The sequence below is a fragment of the Hemiscyllium ocellatum genome, chromosome 31, assembly GCF_020745735.1.
Source record: "Hemiscyllium ocellatum isolate sHemOce1 chromosome 31, sHemOce1.pat.X.cur, whole genome shotgun sequence".
Classification (NCBI taxonomy): Eukaryota; Metazoa; Chordata; class Chondrichthyes; order Orectolobiformes; family Hemiscylliidae; genus Hemiscyllium; species Hemiscyllium ocellatum.
In genome coordinates this window covers 27,630,004-27,645,605 of record NC_083431.1, presented here as the reverse complement: position 1 = coordinate 27,645,605, position 15,602 = coordinate 27,630,004, and the positions used below count along the sequence as shown (strand labels likewise).

At 41.2% G+C, this 15,602-nt stretch overlaps 2 protein-coding genes across 2 annotated transcripts in view; one reads left to right on the top strand and one right to left on the bottom strand.

Moving 5' to 3' along the window:
* The window catches only part of si:ch1073-145m9.1 (uncharacterized), a 158,481-nt gene that overhangs the window by 123,341 nt on the left and 19,538 nt on the right, over nt 1–15,602 (top strand). The gene's annotated exons all lie outside the window — the stretch shown is intronic.
* appbp2 (amyloid beta precursor protein (cytoplasmic tail) binding protein 2) overlaps nt 7,878–15,602 on the bottom strand; it is a 90,099-nt gene continuing 82,374 nt past the window's right edge. The window contains exons 12-13 of the mRNA XM_060848111.1: nt 13,470–13,635; nt 7,878–9,430 (exon numbers count right to left, since the gene is read on the bottom strand). Of these exons, the coding sequence (XP_060704094.1) occupies nt 9,177–9,430; nt 13,470–13,635 (420 nt within the window). The 3' untranslated portion in view covers nt 7,878–9,176. The remainder of the gene's footprint in view (nt 9,431–13,469; nt 13,636–15,602) is intronic.

Here is a 15,602-nt window from a genome sequence, read left to right as displayed (position 1 = left end):
TTTTAATTTAAAGTGAAGCCCTAATATTCCCCCAAGATTAGAATCAAAGTATGGGATTTATTCTTTATTACATGTGGCTGAATAGCACCATCTTTTTCATTCACTCAGTGTTTGTTTAAAGCAAGTACTGATGACTTAGAAGCAGACCTCTTGTATATTTGAGTAAGTTGTTGTTGTAACTTTTTATATTCCTTGCTAGTTTTGCCTTAATTTTTTTTTGTTCTGAATTTATCACAGTTTTCAAGACTGGCTCATGTTTCCATTTTATATGCTTTTTCTTTCAACTATTACTGTCCTTTAACTTCCTTGCTTAGCTATGGTTAGTTTATCCCTCTCATTACTGGGTTATTGCTTGCTTACTGTTTTTTCCTGCTAATCTGTCCAGCCAACTAATTCTACCCTCATTTCATTGTAATTCCCATTCTTCAACACAATTTGCTTCTAACCCAAGGTTCTCGCTGTTAGTAATTAAATCCTATCATGTTGTTATAATCATTAATTATTGAACTGGAAAGGGATTTACCAGGATGTTGCTGGAAATGGAAGGTTTGAGAGACTCAAATGCTACAGTCCATTGAAGTTTATAAAATCATGAGGAGCATAGGTAAGGTGAAAATCAAGGGCCTTTTCCCTAAGGTGGGCAAGTTCAAAACTAGGGGGCATATTTTTAAAGGTGAGAGTGGATAAAGATTTAAAAACATGGGCACCTTTTTAAACAAAGTATGTTGTGTGTGTGGAATGAAATGCCAGAGAAAATGGATACAGGTAGTTAGAACATTGAAAAGACATTTGGATAAGTTCATTAATAGAAAAGGTTTGGAGGGATATGAGCCAAGGACAGGCTGGTGGGACTAGTTTAGTTTGTGTTTATGGTCAGTATGGACTGGTTGAACCAAAAGTTCTGCTTCCGTGCTGTGTGACTGTGATTACTGGTGCTTTCTAAGTAACTCCTCCAGTAAAGTCTCCAATTCCAAGAATAGAAAGAGCAGAAGTACTCACTGTTTCTAAAAATAAAGGAACTGATCACCACTTTGTTTCACCAACTGCAGCTGCACTGTAATCAAACAAGACGGAAGTGGGTACTGCAGGTGCTGGGGATTTGAGTCAGGATTAGTGGTGCTGGAAAAGCACAGCAGATCAGGCAGCATCTGAGGAGCAGAAAAGTAAACATTTCGGGCAAAAGCCCTTCATCAGGAATGAGGCCGAGAGCCTTGGAGAGATAAATGGCAGGGTGTTGGGGCTGGGGAGAAGGTAGCGGAGTGTGTAGTAAATGGATGAAGATGGAGGCAAAGGTGATAGGTCAGAGAGGAGGGAGGAGCAGACAGGTGGGACAGTCATGAGGACATTACTCCAGTTCCAACCTTCCAGCTCAGCAAAGACATGGGAGGAGAAGAGGAAACTGGTGAAGTCTACATTGATGCAATGGGGTTGAAGGGTCCTGAGGCAGATGAGGCATCCTTCCTCCAGGCATCAGGTGATGAGGGATGGCAATGGAGGCAGCCCAGGACCTGCATGTCCTTGGCAGATTGGGTGGGGGAGTTGAAACATTCGGCCACGGGGCGCTGGGATTGATTGGTGCAGGTGTCCTGGAGAGGTTCTCTGAAGCGCCTTCTCAGTGTGCTTCAGAACTGTCAATCTTCCTTCCCACTTATCTGCTCCACCCTCCTCTGACCTATCACTTTTACCCCACCTCCTGCCTTCTGTTACCTTCTCTCCAGCCCCACCCCTCCCTTTTCACTCTCCACCCTCAAGGCTCCCAGCCTCATTCCCATTGAAGGGCTTTTGCCCGAAATGTCAATTTTCCTGATTGGATGCTGCCTAACCTGATATGCTTTTCCAGCACCACTCTAATCTTGACTGTAATCAAACAAGGCAACACTGAAGGCACCCTCAATTTATATCCCCTAATTCAAAAGCTTCTGAAACTAAATTAAACTGTAATTAACTAGCTTTAGCTGACACTGTAAATTTCTGTTTTAATGCTACACTTAAACTTGAAATAGCAACTTGTAGCAAATTGTTACATTAAGCAGCAAACTAGAATTTAAACTGAAATTAGCTCATATTCTATTCCTCAAAATGTACCCCTTGACACTTTCAAACTCCAGCACACATCTAATTTCTGAGCCTGATTAGATGACCCTGGCCATTGTGAACCCCTTGATCAATCTAGAAACTGGAATGCCAATTCAGTTTGTTTGCACAATAATCCTGCCCAGTGTTTTCACATCATTATAATACTTCAGATGGGGGCCCTCTTGTGGCGCAGAGGAGTATTCCTACCCCTGGACCAAGAGACCAGGGTTCAAATCCCCCTGCACCAGAGGTCTGTAATAATATCTGAACAAGTTGATTATGGGGCAAGAGAAAAAGTTATATTAAAAAAAAATGCTTTAGATGGGAAGCAAATTACAAATATCACAATGATGTGACTTACTCTAACTTGTCATTTGAAAAAGGTCTGTTCACCAGTTTTCTTTCACTCTAAGATGGTCCTTTGTACGTTTAGCAGTTTTGACCAACAGATAGACTTATCATATCAACCATCATGCCTTAAGAGAAGGTTTACTCATTCCATTTCATTGAGTTAAAAGCATACAGCACAGAAAAAGACCCTTTGGTCCAACTCATCCGTGCCAACCAAGATTTCTGAGCTAAACTATCCCGATAAGAGATATTTTAACTGATATGAAGAAAGGTTTAAATGTTATAACTGTACCCACATCTACCATTTCCTCTAGCAGTTAATTCCACACATTCTCCACATTCTGAAAAAATTGTCCCTCTGGTCCCTTTTAAATCTTTCTCTTACCTTGAACTCCACCCTAGGAAAAAATGGGTTTGGAAAAGTTTGTTTTTATAAACTCATCAAAAGTGATTTCAAATATTCTTTGACTTGCAATGAGGGTAGTGGTAAGAAATAAGCATGCAAATATGGGAAAGCTTTCATTAATTTTGAGTTTCAACTTACATTATTTTCATATTCATTTCTGGTGAAGCAAAGAAGGCATCAGCCTTTGGCATGGTGTTAGATAGATTAGGAATACCTTGGGCCTCCGCATATCAATTCTGATAAGACTTCTGGGAGATATGGTGCAAGTAACAAAAATTCTCAATTTACATACATAGAACATAGAACAATACAGCACAGAACAGGCCCTTCGGCCCACGATGTTGTGCCGAACATCTATCCTAGATTAAGCACCCATCCATGTACCTATCCAATTGCCGCTTAAAGGTCGCCAATGATTCTGACTCTACCACTCCATGCCCCCACCACTCTCTGGGTAAAGAACCCACCCCTGACATCTCCCCTATACCTTCCACCCTTCACCTTAAATTTATGTCCCCTCGTAACACTCCGTTGTACCCGGGGAAAAAGTTTCTGACTGTTTACTCTATCTATTTCTCTGATCATCTTATAAACCTCTATCAAGTCACCCCTCCTCCTTCGCCGTTCCAACGAGAAAAGGCCGAGAACTCTCAACCTATCCTCGTACGACCTATTCTCCATTCCAGACAACATCCTGGTAAATCTTCTCTGCACCCTCTCCAAAGCTTACACATCTTTCCTAAAGTGAGGCGACCAGAACTGCACACAGTACTCCAAATGTGGCCTAACCAAAGTCCTGTACAGCTGCAATATCACTTCACGACTCTTGAATTCAATCCCTCTGCTAATGAACGCTAATACACCATAGGCCGCCTTACGAGCTCTATCCACCTGAGTGGCAACTTTCAAAGATCTATGTACATAGACCCCAAGATCCCTCTGTTCCTCCACCTGACTGAGAACCCTACCGTTAACCCTGTATTCCGCATTCTTATTTGTTCTTCCAAAATGGACAACCTCACACTTGGCAGGGTTGAACTCCATCTGCCACTCCTCAGCCCAGCTCTGCATCATATCTAAGTCCCTTTGCAGCCGACAACAGCCCTCCTCACTGTCCACAACTCTACCAATCTTCGTATCATCTGCAAATTTACTGACCCACCCTTCGACTCCCTCATCCAAGTCATTAATAAAAATTACAGAACAGCAGAGGACCCAGAACTGATCCCTGCGGAACTCCACTTGTAACTGGGCTTCAGGCTGAATAGTTACCATCTACCACCGCTCTCTGACTTTGACCGGTTAGCCAGTTTTCTATCCAATTGGCCAAATTTCCCTCTATCCCATGCCTCCTGACTTTCCGCATAAGCCTACCATGGGGAACCTTATCAAATGCCTTACTAAAATCCATGTACACTACATCCACTGCTCTACCCTCATCCACATGCTTGGTCACCTCCTCGAAGAATTCAATAAAACTTGTAAGGCAAGACCTACCCCTCTCAAATCCGTGCTGGCTGTCCCTAATCAATTAGTGTCTTTTCAGATACTCATAAATCCTATCCCTCAGTACCCTTTCCATTACTTTGCCTACCACAGAAGTAGGACTAACTGGCCTGTAATTCCTGGGGTTATCCCTATTCCCTTTTTTGAACAGGGGCACAACATTCGCTACTCTCCAGTTCCCTGGTACCGCCCCCGTTGACAGTGTAGACGAAAAGATCATTGCCAACGGTATTGCAATTTCCTCTCTTGCTTCCCACATAATCCTAGGATATATCCCGTCAGGCCCGGGGGACTTGTCTATCCTCAAGTTGTTCAAAATGTCCAACACATCTTCCTTCCTAACAAGTATCTCTTCTAGCTTACCAGTCCGTTTCACACTCTCCTCTTCAACAATACGGTCCCTCTCGTTCGTAAATACTGAAGAAAAGTACTCATTCAAGACCTCTCCTATCTCTTCCGACTCAATACACAATCTCCCACTACTGTCCTTGATCGGACCTACCCTCGTTCTCGTCATTCTCATGTTTCTCACATACGCATAAAATGCCTTGGGGTTATCCTTGATCCTATCCGCCAAGGATTTTTCATGCCCTCTCTTAGCTCTCCTAATCCCTTTCTTCAGGTCCCTTCTGGCTATCCTGTATCCCTCCACTGCTCTGTCTGAACCCTGTTTCCTCAACCTTATGCAAGCCTCCTTCTTCCTCTTTACTAGACATTCAACCTCCCTGGTCAACCAAGGCTCCCTCACACGACCATTTCTTTCCTGCCTGATAGGTACATACATATCAAGGACACGTCATATCTGTTCCTTGAAAAAGTTCCACATTTCCACCACATCCTTCCCTGACAGCCTATGCTCCCAACTTATGCTCCTCAAATCCTGTCTTACAGCATCGTAATTTCCCTTCCCCCAATTGTAAAATCTACGCTGTTGTGCGCACCTATCTCTCTCCATAACCAAGGTGAAAGTCACAGAATTGTGGTCACCATCACCAAAGTGTTCACCCACTAACCAGCCCATCACTTGTCCCGGTTCATTACGAGTACCAAATCCAATATGGCCTCCCCTCTGGTTGGACAATCTACATACTGAGTTAGAAAAGCTTCCTGGACACGCTGCACAAACACCGCCCCATCCAATCTACTTGATCTAAAGAGCTTCCAATCAATATTTGGGAAGTTGAAGTCGCCCATGACTACGACCCTGTGGCTTCTGCACCTTTCCAAAATCTGTTTCTCCACATCTCTGCTGCTATTAGGGGGCCTATAGTAAACACCCAACAAGGTGACTGCACCTTTCCTATTTCTGACTTCAGCCCATACTACCTCCAAAGGCAGATCCCCCTCAAACTTCCTTTCTGCAGCCGTTATACCATTTCTAATTAGCAATGCCACCCCCCCTCCTTTTTTACCACCCTCCCTAATCTTACTGAAACATTTGTAACCAGGAACCTCCAACAACCATTCCTGTCCCTCATCTATCCACGTTTCCGTGATGGCCACAACATTGTAGTCCCAGGTACCGATCCACGCCTTAAGTTCACCCACCTTATTTCTGATACTCCTTGCGTTGAAGTATACGCACTTGAGCCCATCTGTGTCCGCAAGTATTCCCTGTCAGTGCTACCTTCTCCACAGCCTCCCTACATTCTTGGACATCCTGACAAACAGCTAGCTTACTTGCTGGACTACAAGTCCGGATCCCATCCCCCTGCCAAATTAGTTTAAACCCCCCCCGAAGAGTGCTAGCAAACCTACTCCCCAGGATATTGGTGCCCTTCTGGTTCAGGTGCAACCCGTCCTGTTTGTACAGGTCCCACCTTCCCCAGAATGCAGTCCAATTGTCCAAATACCTGAAGCCCTCCCTCCTACACCATCCTTGCAGCCACGTGTTCAACTGCACTCTCTCCCTATTCCTTGCCTCATTGTCACGTGGCACCAGCAACAACCCAGAGATGATGACTCTGTCTGTCCTAGCTTTTAGCTTCCAGCCTAACTCCGAGCTCTTGAATGACCTCCCCACCCCTCTTCCTACCTATGTCGTTGGTGCCAATGTGTACTTCTGGCTGCACACCCTCCCCCTTAAGGATTCTGAAGACACGGTCCGAGATGTCTCGGACCCTGGCACCTGGGAGGCAACAAAACCATCTGAGAGTCTCGCCCATGTCCACAGAAACCGCCTGTCCGTCCCTCTAGCGCTCTCCTCCTCTCTCCCTTTCCCTTCTGAGGCTCAGAGCCAGATCTCACGCCACAGACCTCGTCACTGCAGCTTACACCTGCAAGACTGTCCACCCCAACAGTTTCCAAAGCTGTATACTTATTGTTTAGGGGAACGACCACAGGGGATCCCTGCACTCCCTGCTTCTTCCCCTTCCCACCTCTGTTACCCAGCTACCTCTGTTCTCCGGCGTAACTATGTCCCTGTAGATTCTATCAATCACCCTCTCGAATAATCCTCAGTTCATCCATACGTTCTGTGCTTCCAATACAGTAGCTTACAAATTAAAATTGAAGATAACTGGGATATGCAGCACATTTTTTATGTTAAAATGCCACAATCTCCTGTGTGGTGCACAATTGACCAGATTTTTATACTTCCTGTTGTACTACATTGGCCACAACTTAAAAGCAAGTCCTACTATCAAGTGAATTTAATTTTACATCAAAACAATCTTTCTTTTAAAATCCTGTTGTTATGCAAGGGTGCAGTTGTTACGGTACTGCCTTTTCTCAGTGAGAATTTGCAAGTATAAGAAATTGGTTAACAAAGATTGCAAATATTTGGGCTTACTAATGGAATGTGCAGCAAGAAAACATTTCAGGACATTTTTAGAATTGTCAGATATCCCACATAGCTCAATGTTTACTGCATTTTTGGAGAAAGATGATTGATTTATGTGAAAATCAAACTTCAAATAAAACCTCTAGTACTACTCCAGTTGCTCAAGAATTAATTTTTAGTTAATTTTCAAATGATTCAATAATCTGTAGAGTATACACATCAAGGTATTAGCAACTGAAAAATTAGCGGTTGCACATTAAAACAAATCTGGATCATCAGACGTAAGTGTTTTGTATTTGTTGCTAATCAACAGCCCCCGTAGTTTCATACTTTTGTCATTTCTAAAATTTGTTACTCTGGCAAAACTTTTCAAATGCAGTGTTGACATAGAATAACCGTTTTTAGGTTGCTTCCTACTCAATGCAGCTATAACACCTAAACGTAATGGTGATTTCATGCCAGTATATGTATAGCAGCAAAGGTTTTGGAGAAAGAAAAATCTGATAATACAATTTTGCTCATATACTTTGCTTTCCCATCTGCTGCCAAAGCACCTTTAGATTGACACTTTAAAATCGATAAACATGAATATTTTGCATTTAAAACAGTTTCCTTGGCAAAATACAGGTAAAGCTAACCTTTCACTAGTTACACCCCAGCATAGGAGTTGAATATAGTAAAGCATCCATTGGAAAGGCACCTCATTTATAAATGTAAATTTACATCATTTCAACAATTAACTAAGAAGCAAAGACAGATTGTGCATGAACACTATATTTAGCAGATCAATAATGTTTTATAGTAGTACACTTACAGAATATCACAATGTTTGTTACAAACATAAGCAATAATGGTCTGACGGTTGCACATAATGTTGGGCGCTGCAGCCTGTGTCATTACACTAAAAGTTTCTGTACACAAATAAATGGAACTAAAATTAAACAAAATTGTAATGTCGTTGTATAAATTCAGCATGGCACTATTACATGGATTTCTGCTCAAGTATCTTTTGAGTGTCTGCTTGTCATTTTGCTTTCGAACAGCACAGGCTGAATATGGTAATAGTGTTAAGCCATTGCTGTCAAAGCAATTCGGTAAAGTACAAAAATAGTACTGTTTAATTAAATGTGCAATAAAATGAACACTGTTGACCTTTTTCTTTTCCAGATCCTCAATGTTATCAAAACTTTATTATTCACTTAATGCAGAACATGGCAATATTATTCCCAAAGAGGAATAGAAGTTGAATTTTAAAAAAAAGATGACAAATGGTACCTAAAAACATCAGTTAGTGATCCAACACTTAACTGTGCACCACAAACCAACTTCTAGATATCTCCTTTAATATTTCAATTTTAAAAAATGTGCACTTCAACAAACTCACTAAGGCCACTCATGCTATAGATACCTAGGAATATAGTGACATACTGTAATGTACAGCAAACCTATCACAGTGCCCTTAAGGATGTCATTTTGCAATTGGTGACACAGCAAAATAATTAGGACTAACTGCGATGCTGTGGAGGCAAGCAGTGCGATGGCACCAGTTTAGCATACTTCACAAGGAACTGCTATAACTTCCAAGATGCCAAATAAATTCAGTCAATAGTTAGCAAGGCTGGTTTAAAATTGCCCATCCTGGAACAATCTGATTATGCATTAAGAAATGGTTGGATTACTAGTCAAAAGTTATGTGGTCAGCAGCAAAATGGCTGAAAATAATTAAAAGTAAAAGGCTGCAGCTGCAAAATAGCTTCACTTTAACCAATATTTATGGCATTCAGGTGCCGAGACCAATCCTCCTGTCATCAGCATTTGCAAACTTTACTAGACAATGACATGCCATGGCGACTGTTTCTGGTCAGTTCTTTCCTAGTCTTGTATCTATTACATGAATTTTTTTTTCCATTACCTTTACCTCTGAGTTTAACACCTAAATGAAAGTAATTACCCTAATGGTATTACGTGTAGTTACTGGATTGTTTCACAGTATGCTTCTCCCTTGCAGTCCAGGGAATAAAGACTGTACGTGACAATTTAATCCGGTTTTGATCCTCAGCAACCCTGTCCAATTGTAGGCTGAGCTAACAGGAACGATCTGACCACTTCTTCTGTGGATTGCGTGCTGCCATTTACATCCTCAAGGGCATCACTTATGGCAAACTGTCGATCCCGCAGGCGGTTCCAGTTAGACAGAATATTATGATATTCAAATACTTTCTCAAAATTGCCAATAGAGTTGTACAGTTTGATGAGACCTCTGTAATCATATTCCAGTCCACTGTAACCTTCTCCAAATAGCTTCTTTCCTGCAAGTAAGCACATTATACAGAACTTGACTATTTCCAGAATGAACAAGACCTATTATTTTAACTGTGATAACCACACTGCCTGTTACGAGACATCAAAAATTATACTTAATCTGCCTTTCTTTTCACAAGATTTTTAGACTATAGCTTAACACTAGATACAAAATGTGGAGGGACAATATTAGGAGAGGTGGTTAACTGTTTAGTTGAATTTGAGGAACATCAGATACAGTGGGAAGAGGAAACGTGAGGCAGAGGATTTCCAGAAATAATACTAGAGCATGAGAAAATGTCTTGAGTGCTTTATTTCCATTTCCTCATTCCTTGTCATTAGTAGTAAAGTTGGAAGAGGAAATGAGATCTGAAGATGACGAAGAAGTTTGAATGTGATACATTGGGAATGGGGTACTAAGGAGTTAGTTTTGTGCAGCATGGAAGGAAATCAGGGACTAACCAGAATGGCGTCCATATTGCCACTGTTAAGCTTCAGAAAGTTAAAACTCAACACCAAGTTTAGTTGAAGTTTATTTGAAAGTACTAGCTTTCAGAGTGCTGCTCCTTCAGGTAACTAGAGGGGCAGGATCAGAAGACAATTTATAGCAAAAGATCAGCGTCATGCAATTAAAATGATATATTGAACAAACCTAGATTGCTATTAAAGTCTTTAATCTTTTAATAAACAAACTTGAAATCCATTCTAAAAGAAGTTCTTGGATTTACATATTAAGTCCCATTCTCGAGATAAGTGTTAAGGTTTTATTTTAAAAATGTGATATCTCAGCTCAGGCATTGTATTAACGGTGTGAAGTTAGAGACTGTCTGTACCCCAATCTTGAGTTAGCCTGGTTCTATTTCCAAAGTAGGAATTTGTAAAATGTCATATGGATTGACTGTTTGCAGACTGTGCTGAAAGTATCTGCAAATACAACTCTGCAAATGTAAATTCACCCCATAGACTTGGGTGTGCGTGCGCATGCATGAGAGAGAGTGTGAGAGAGAGTCTGTGCATGTGCACATCAGAATGTGTGGGTGAATGAGAATGCACGAAGTTCCATGTGCACATGCTTGGTAGTTTGCGTGAGTGTGACAGAGTATAAGCCTGAGAGAGGATGTGCGCATGAGAGAGTGTGTGGGAGGTGTGTATGTCAGAGATTCCAGGTCACACTACAGGTGATCCCACTACACTATACACTCCCATACACATACACTCACCCTTACATACTCTGCAGACTCCCTCAAGCACACACACACACTGAACTTCACACTCTCTCATGTGCATGCACACACAAACACACTTTCTCTCCCTCGTGCACATATACACAAGTCTATTTGCAAAATTGTATTTACAGATAGTTACTCATTCAAAATTGAATGTGTAACTACAACATGCTCCAGAGCCATGGAAAGAAAGGATTGAACAGAAGAATTGAAACATTTTTGTACAAAAAATTTTTCAAACCCAAAAATCATGAAAGTAAATTAACCTGAATCACATTTAATTTTCTATCAACATCAATAACCCTACAATTATACACAAAAGAGCAAAAGGACAAATTAAATATTTGATGAAGTTTGCAAAGCTAGTTAATATAAAGGTGCTAAAGAGTACAAGTGAGGGTGGAGAAAACAGTTTGAAACACAGACATCCAGTCTGACATGTATAAGGAGAAATCTTAACATGATTCAAATGTTTGGCATAACCAGGACAAGGCATCCCACTTGACTGGCACCCATTTAGTAGCTTCAGCATTCACCCTCCATTACTGATGCTTAGTGACAGTTTATCTGCATCTTGTAGCTGGTCTAGACTATTTCCACTAGTTAGGGATTCAAAGACTAGAGAGCACAGTTTGAGAATCAGGGCCAGATCATTCAGGGGAGATATTAGAAAGCACTTCTACACGCAAAGGGTGATAGCTATTTGGAACTCTCCTCCACAATGGCAGTGGATGCATGATCAGCTATCTATGTTATATTTAAAATTAATTATTGTTTTTAAGTAAAGAGATGAAGGGATATTGGCTTCAGATCAGCCATGATACCATTAAGGGGACGAATGGCCTACTTCTATTCCTACATTCCTATGTTTTTCAGCAACTTACCAAACTCCTCAGATAGTAACTTCTCAACCTGCAAATTTTACCACCTCGAAGGAGGGAAGTAAATGCATGAGAAAAGCATTACCTGCAAAAGTCCCTCCAAGCTACACACCTGACTTGAAGTGTATCACCACTCCTTTACTGCTGCTATATCAAAATCCTAGAACTCCCTGCAAATAGACATCCCTGTTTACCTACATGACATAAGCTTTGTGGCTCAAAGTAGATTATCAGTCTTCAAGGACAATTATATGTGGGCAATAAATGCTGGCTGAGCTAATCATGTTCAAATCATCTAAAATGAGGGGGAAAAAAAAGTGAAAAAATTTAGGAACTTGGCTGTTGTCAAGGGTGCCCAGAATAACATTGAGGATGCAAATCCCCCAGAATTGAGGGAGTACATATATTTTAGGGAATTACATAGCTAGAGGAAGCGAACAGAGTTAGGAAAGGGTGAGGCCATGGTAGAAATGAAAATAAGGAAGGGAATTTAAGTAGGAATACATTGCTGGAGCTAGTATAGGTTGACCAGCCTAGGGATATTAGATCAACTGTATTTGGTGCCAGTTAAATGGTACAGCCATTGGAAGATAGCAGCCAAGCCAGGAAAGCATTGGAAAGATCAAGTCTAGAAGGTAATCAAATGGTTGCGGGTTTCTGCACCAGAAACTGGCTTTGTGGTAATATCCATGGTCCAGCAATCCAGAATCCCAGACTTGAATGTTCTGAGGACAAGGGTTCAAATCCCACAATGGGCGATGGTGAATGTAAAATCAGATTGTTTTTAAAAACAATCTGGAATTACAAACTAGCCTACTGGCAATCATTTAACACTATTGTTGTAAAACTCCATCTGGTTCACTAATTTCTTTAAGGAAGGAAATCTGCTGTTATAACCCAGTTTGGTCTACTTGTGACTCCATACACTCAACAGGTGGATGACTACGCTCCGAAATGGCCAAGCAAGCCATTCAGTTCAAGGGCAATTATGAATGGATAATTAATGCTACCTTTGCGAGCAACATTCACATTCCATGAACAAATTAAAATAAAAATAAGCTGAGGCTGGTGTGGAGTCGAATACAATTATGGATCTGGAGGAGGTGGTCTTCGCAATGAAACAAATATCAATCAGAAACAAATGCTGGAATTAGTTAAATCACCTGCCAGGATAAGCTTTGCTCAGCCCTATAGTTAACAGGGAGAAGGATGAAATTGATAGACAGGGAGCAGGGTTTGTGTGAGTTCTAATGACATTTCCATTCATCCCAATGTTTATTTCAAGGAAATTTCTACCAAATCACTGCCGAAAGTCCACCAAGCAATATCATAAATCAAGATAAGTGGCGGTAAGGTAGAGCTGGATGTTGTCAGAGTACATGTGGAATCCTGCATTGTTTTCAGATGGTGTTGAGGGTCCATATTTAGGAGGGAAAAAAAATGAAATAATTCACCAAAAGGATCTTCTCCATCAAGTGAATACATTCATTCGTTAAAGGTGAAACGTTATTTGTCAAGGCTGTATTTGAAAGTCACACTACAGATATCAACAATAGGATTCGATATTCAGACTTTTCAGTTTTGAGTATTTAATGCATTGATGGTAGCTAGGTAATGACACGCTGGTATTTTGCTACTTCATTGTAATTTAAAGTTGACAATTTTCACAATTTTCCTTTATCGTGTTCTAGAATTTTACAGATATCAGAGTACCCGCATGTATTTCATAAATACATTTGTAGCTAGCAGGCTATTACTGAAGTTAAGATCTGGAACTCCCAAGTAGAATGTCAAAGTCAAGTATTTTGGAAAATAGGAATTTTTCCCTCTTTTTTTTAAAGTAAGTACAACCTTCAAGAGACATTCAAATAAGAAAAGCACATAATAAACATAGGTTTAATTGCTTTAGCATTGCATGCTCAGGTGTGGAAAGTACATACCTATAGCTATAGACCTCAGATAAAGTTTTTCAGCATCTTCAAACTGATTCATATCATAGTTATAGAGAGATGCTAGATGCCCCACCGATAATGCCACTTCATAATCTTCTTGGCCCAAGAGCTGCTCCTTAATTTGAATTGCTTTTATATGCATTTCTTCTGCTTCCTATGAAACCAAAAGCATTTATAATAATTAGTTATAATTATAAACACCAATTATAACAATGAACTGTGTCACCAAGCTGATCCCTTTTTTCTAAAAGCTGTTCCTTTTCTCATAGATAGTGTGTTATTGATTTCTTTTCAGAGGGGTCAGAAACCAGGCCAGGCTCTTATCCGACTGGTTTGGTACAGAGGCGAAAAGGGTTTTGAGAGGCTTTTTATTTATATGTAAACAAATGAGATTTCAGGCCAAAGTGGTCATGTTTTAGAACTGACCTGTGTAATAAAAGGGAAGTGGTGAGCTCTCTAGCTGAGCAATTCAGTTCAGTCCAGAACGAGTTGGGAGTTCAACAGTGAGCTGTGTGGAAACTCTCTCCTTCTACCCTCCTAACGTCAACCTGTAAGGATCTGTTCCATTTATACTGGTTTTTAAGGGGGTTTGCTTATTGGGACTGTTGTGTGTATTCAGAACAGCTTAATTAAGTCTAGTTTGAATAGATTTGAGGTTCTTTATTCCGTTCTTTGTGTTTCATTGTGTAATTTTGTGAATACATTTTTGTGTTTTAAAACATAGTAGCAACCTAGCTAGTTTACTCCGGGTAATTTTTACTGTACATTTACTGAAACAAATTGAAAAGCTTTGATCTGGGTTGCCTGCTCAAGAATGTTTTGGGTGGTCTGGCCTAGTCCATAATAACTGAATAGTCTGAAGATAACTTCTTAGCCCATAACAATCTAAAATAAACTCCAGGAATAGGGTAGCCAACAATATCCACTACAAATCCATCAATTTCCACAGTTATCTTGACTATACATCCTTACATCTTGCCTCCTGTAAAATTTCTATTCCATTTCCCAGTTTGTCAGTCTCCATTGCAGCTTTTCTGGTACTGCCAACTTCAAGGGGGCTTCCAAAAAAGTTCATGTTTTCCTCAATCTAGGATTCTTCATCAGCATGGTTAACAGGGCCCTCAGTCATGCCCAACACATCTCTTGCACTTCGGCCCTCGCTCGCTCACTCTCTTCTCTCCCACAAGAACAACAGGATCCCCCTTGTCCTCCCCTATCCTGCCACAACAGCAATAGAATCCTTCTTGTCCTCACCTTACACCCACCAGCATCCATATCCAAAGGATTATTAATCACTATTTCTGTCACCTCCAGCAGGATGCCACTACCAGATACATATTCCCTCCGCTCGCAGATCTGCCTCCCTCTGGGACATCGAGGTCCACTCCTCTTTCACTCCCAATACCTCCCACAGCACTTTCCCTTGCAATCACAGAAGGTGTAACACCTGCCCATTTATTTCCTCCCTCCTCACTATCCAAGGCCCCAGACCCTTTCAAATGAAGCAGTGTTTACCTGCACTTCACACACAATCTAGTCTACTGTATTCACTGTTCACAAACTGGTCTCTTCTACACTGGAGAGATGAAGTGCAAACAAGGTGACTGCTTTGCAGAAGACCTATGCTCCATCTGCAAAAATGACCCTGTCTGCCACCTCAAGACACCACCATGTTCCCCAGCTTATATCTGTCTTAGCTTCACTGGAGCACAGCAGCAAGCCCAAGTGCAAGCTAGAAGAACACCTCATTTTCCACTTGGCAACCCTACGGTCTTGTTTCAGCACCTTCTCTGAAGAGTCATAGAGGGGTATAGCACAAACAGATTCTTTGGTCCAACTTGTCCATGCTGACCAGATATTTTAAATTACTCTAGTCCCATTTGCCAGCAATTGGCCCATATCCCTCCAAACCCTTCCTATTCATACAATTATAGCATTTAATAGGCATCTGGATGGGTATCAGCCTCTGGCAGATCATTCCATACACGCACCTCTGCATGAAAAGGTTGCCCCCCAGGTGTCTCTTAAATCTCCCTCCCACATTTCCCCGTCCCACCCTAAAACTATGCCCCCTAGTTTAGGATTCCCCAACCCTGAGAGAGCGAGAGAGCGCGGCTGTGC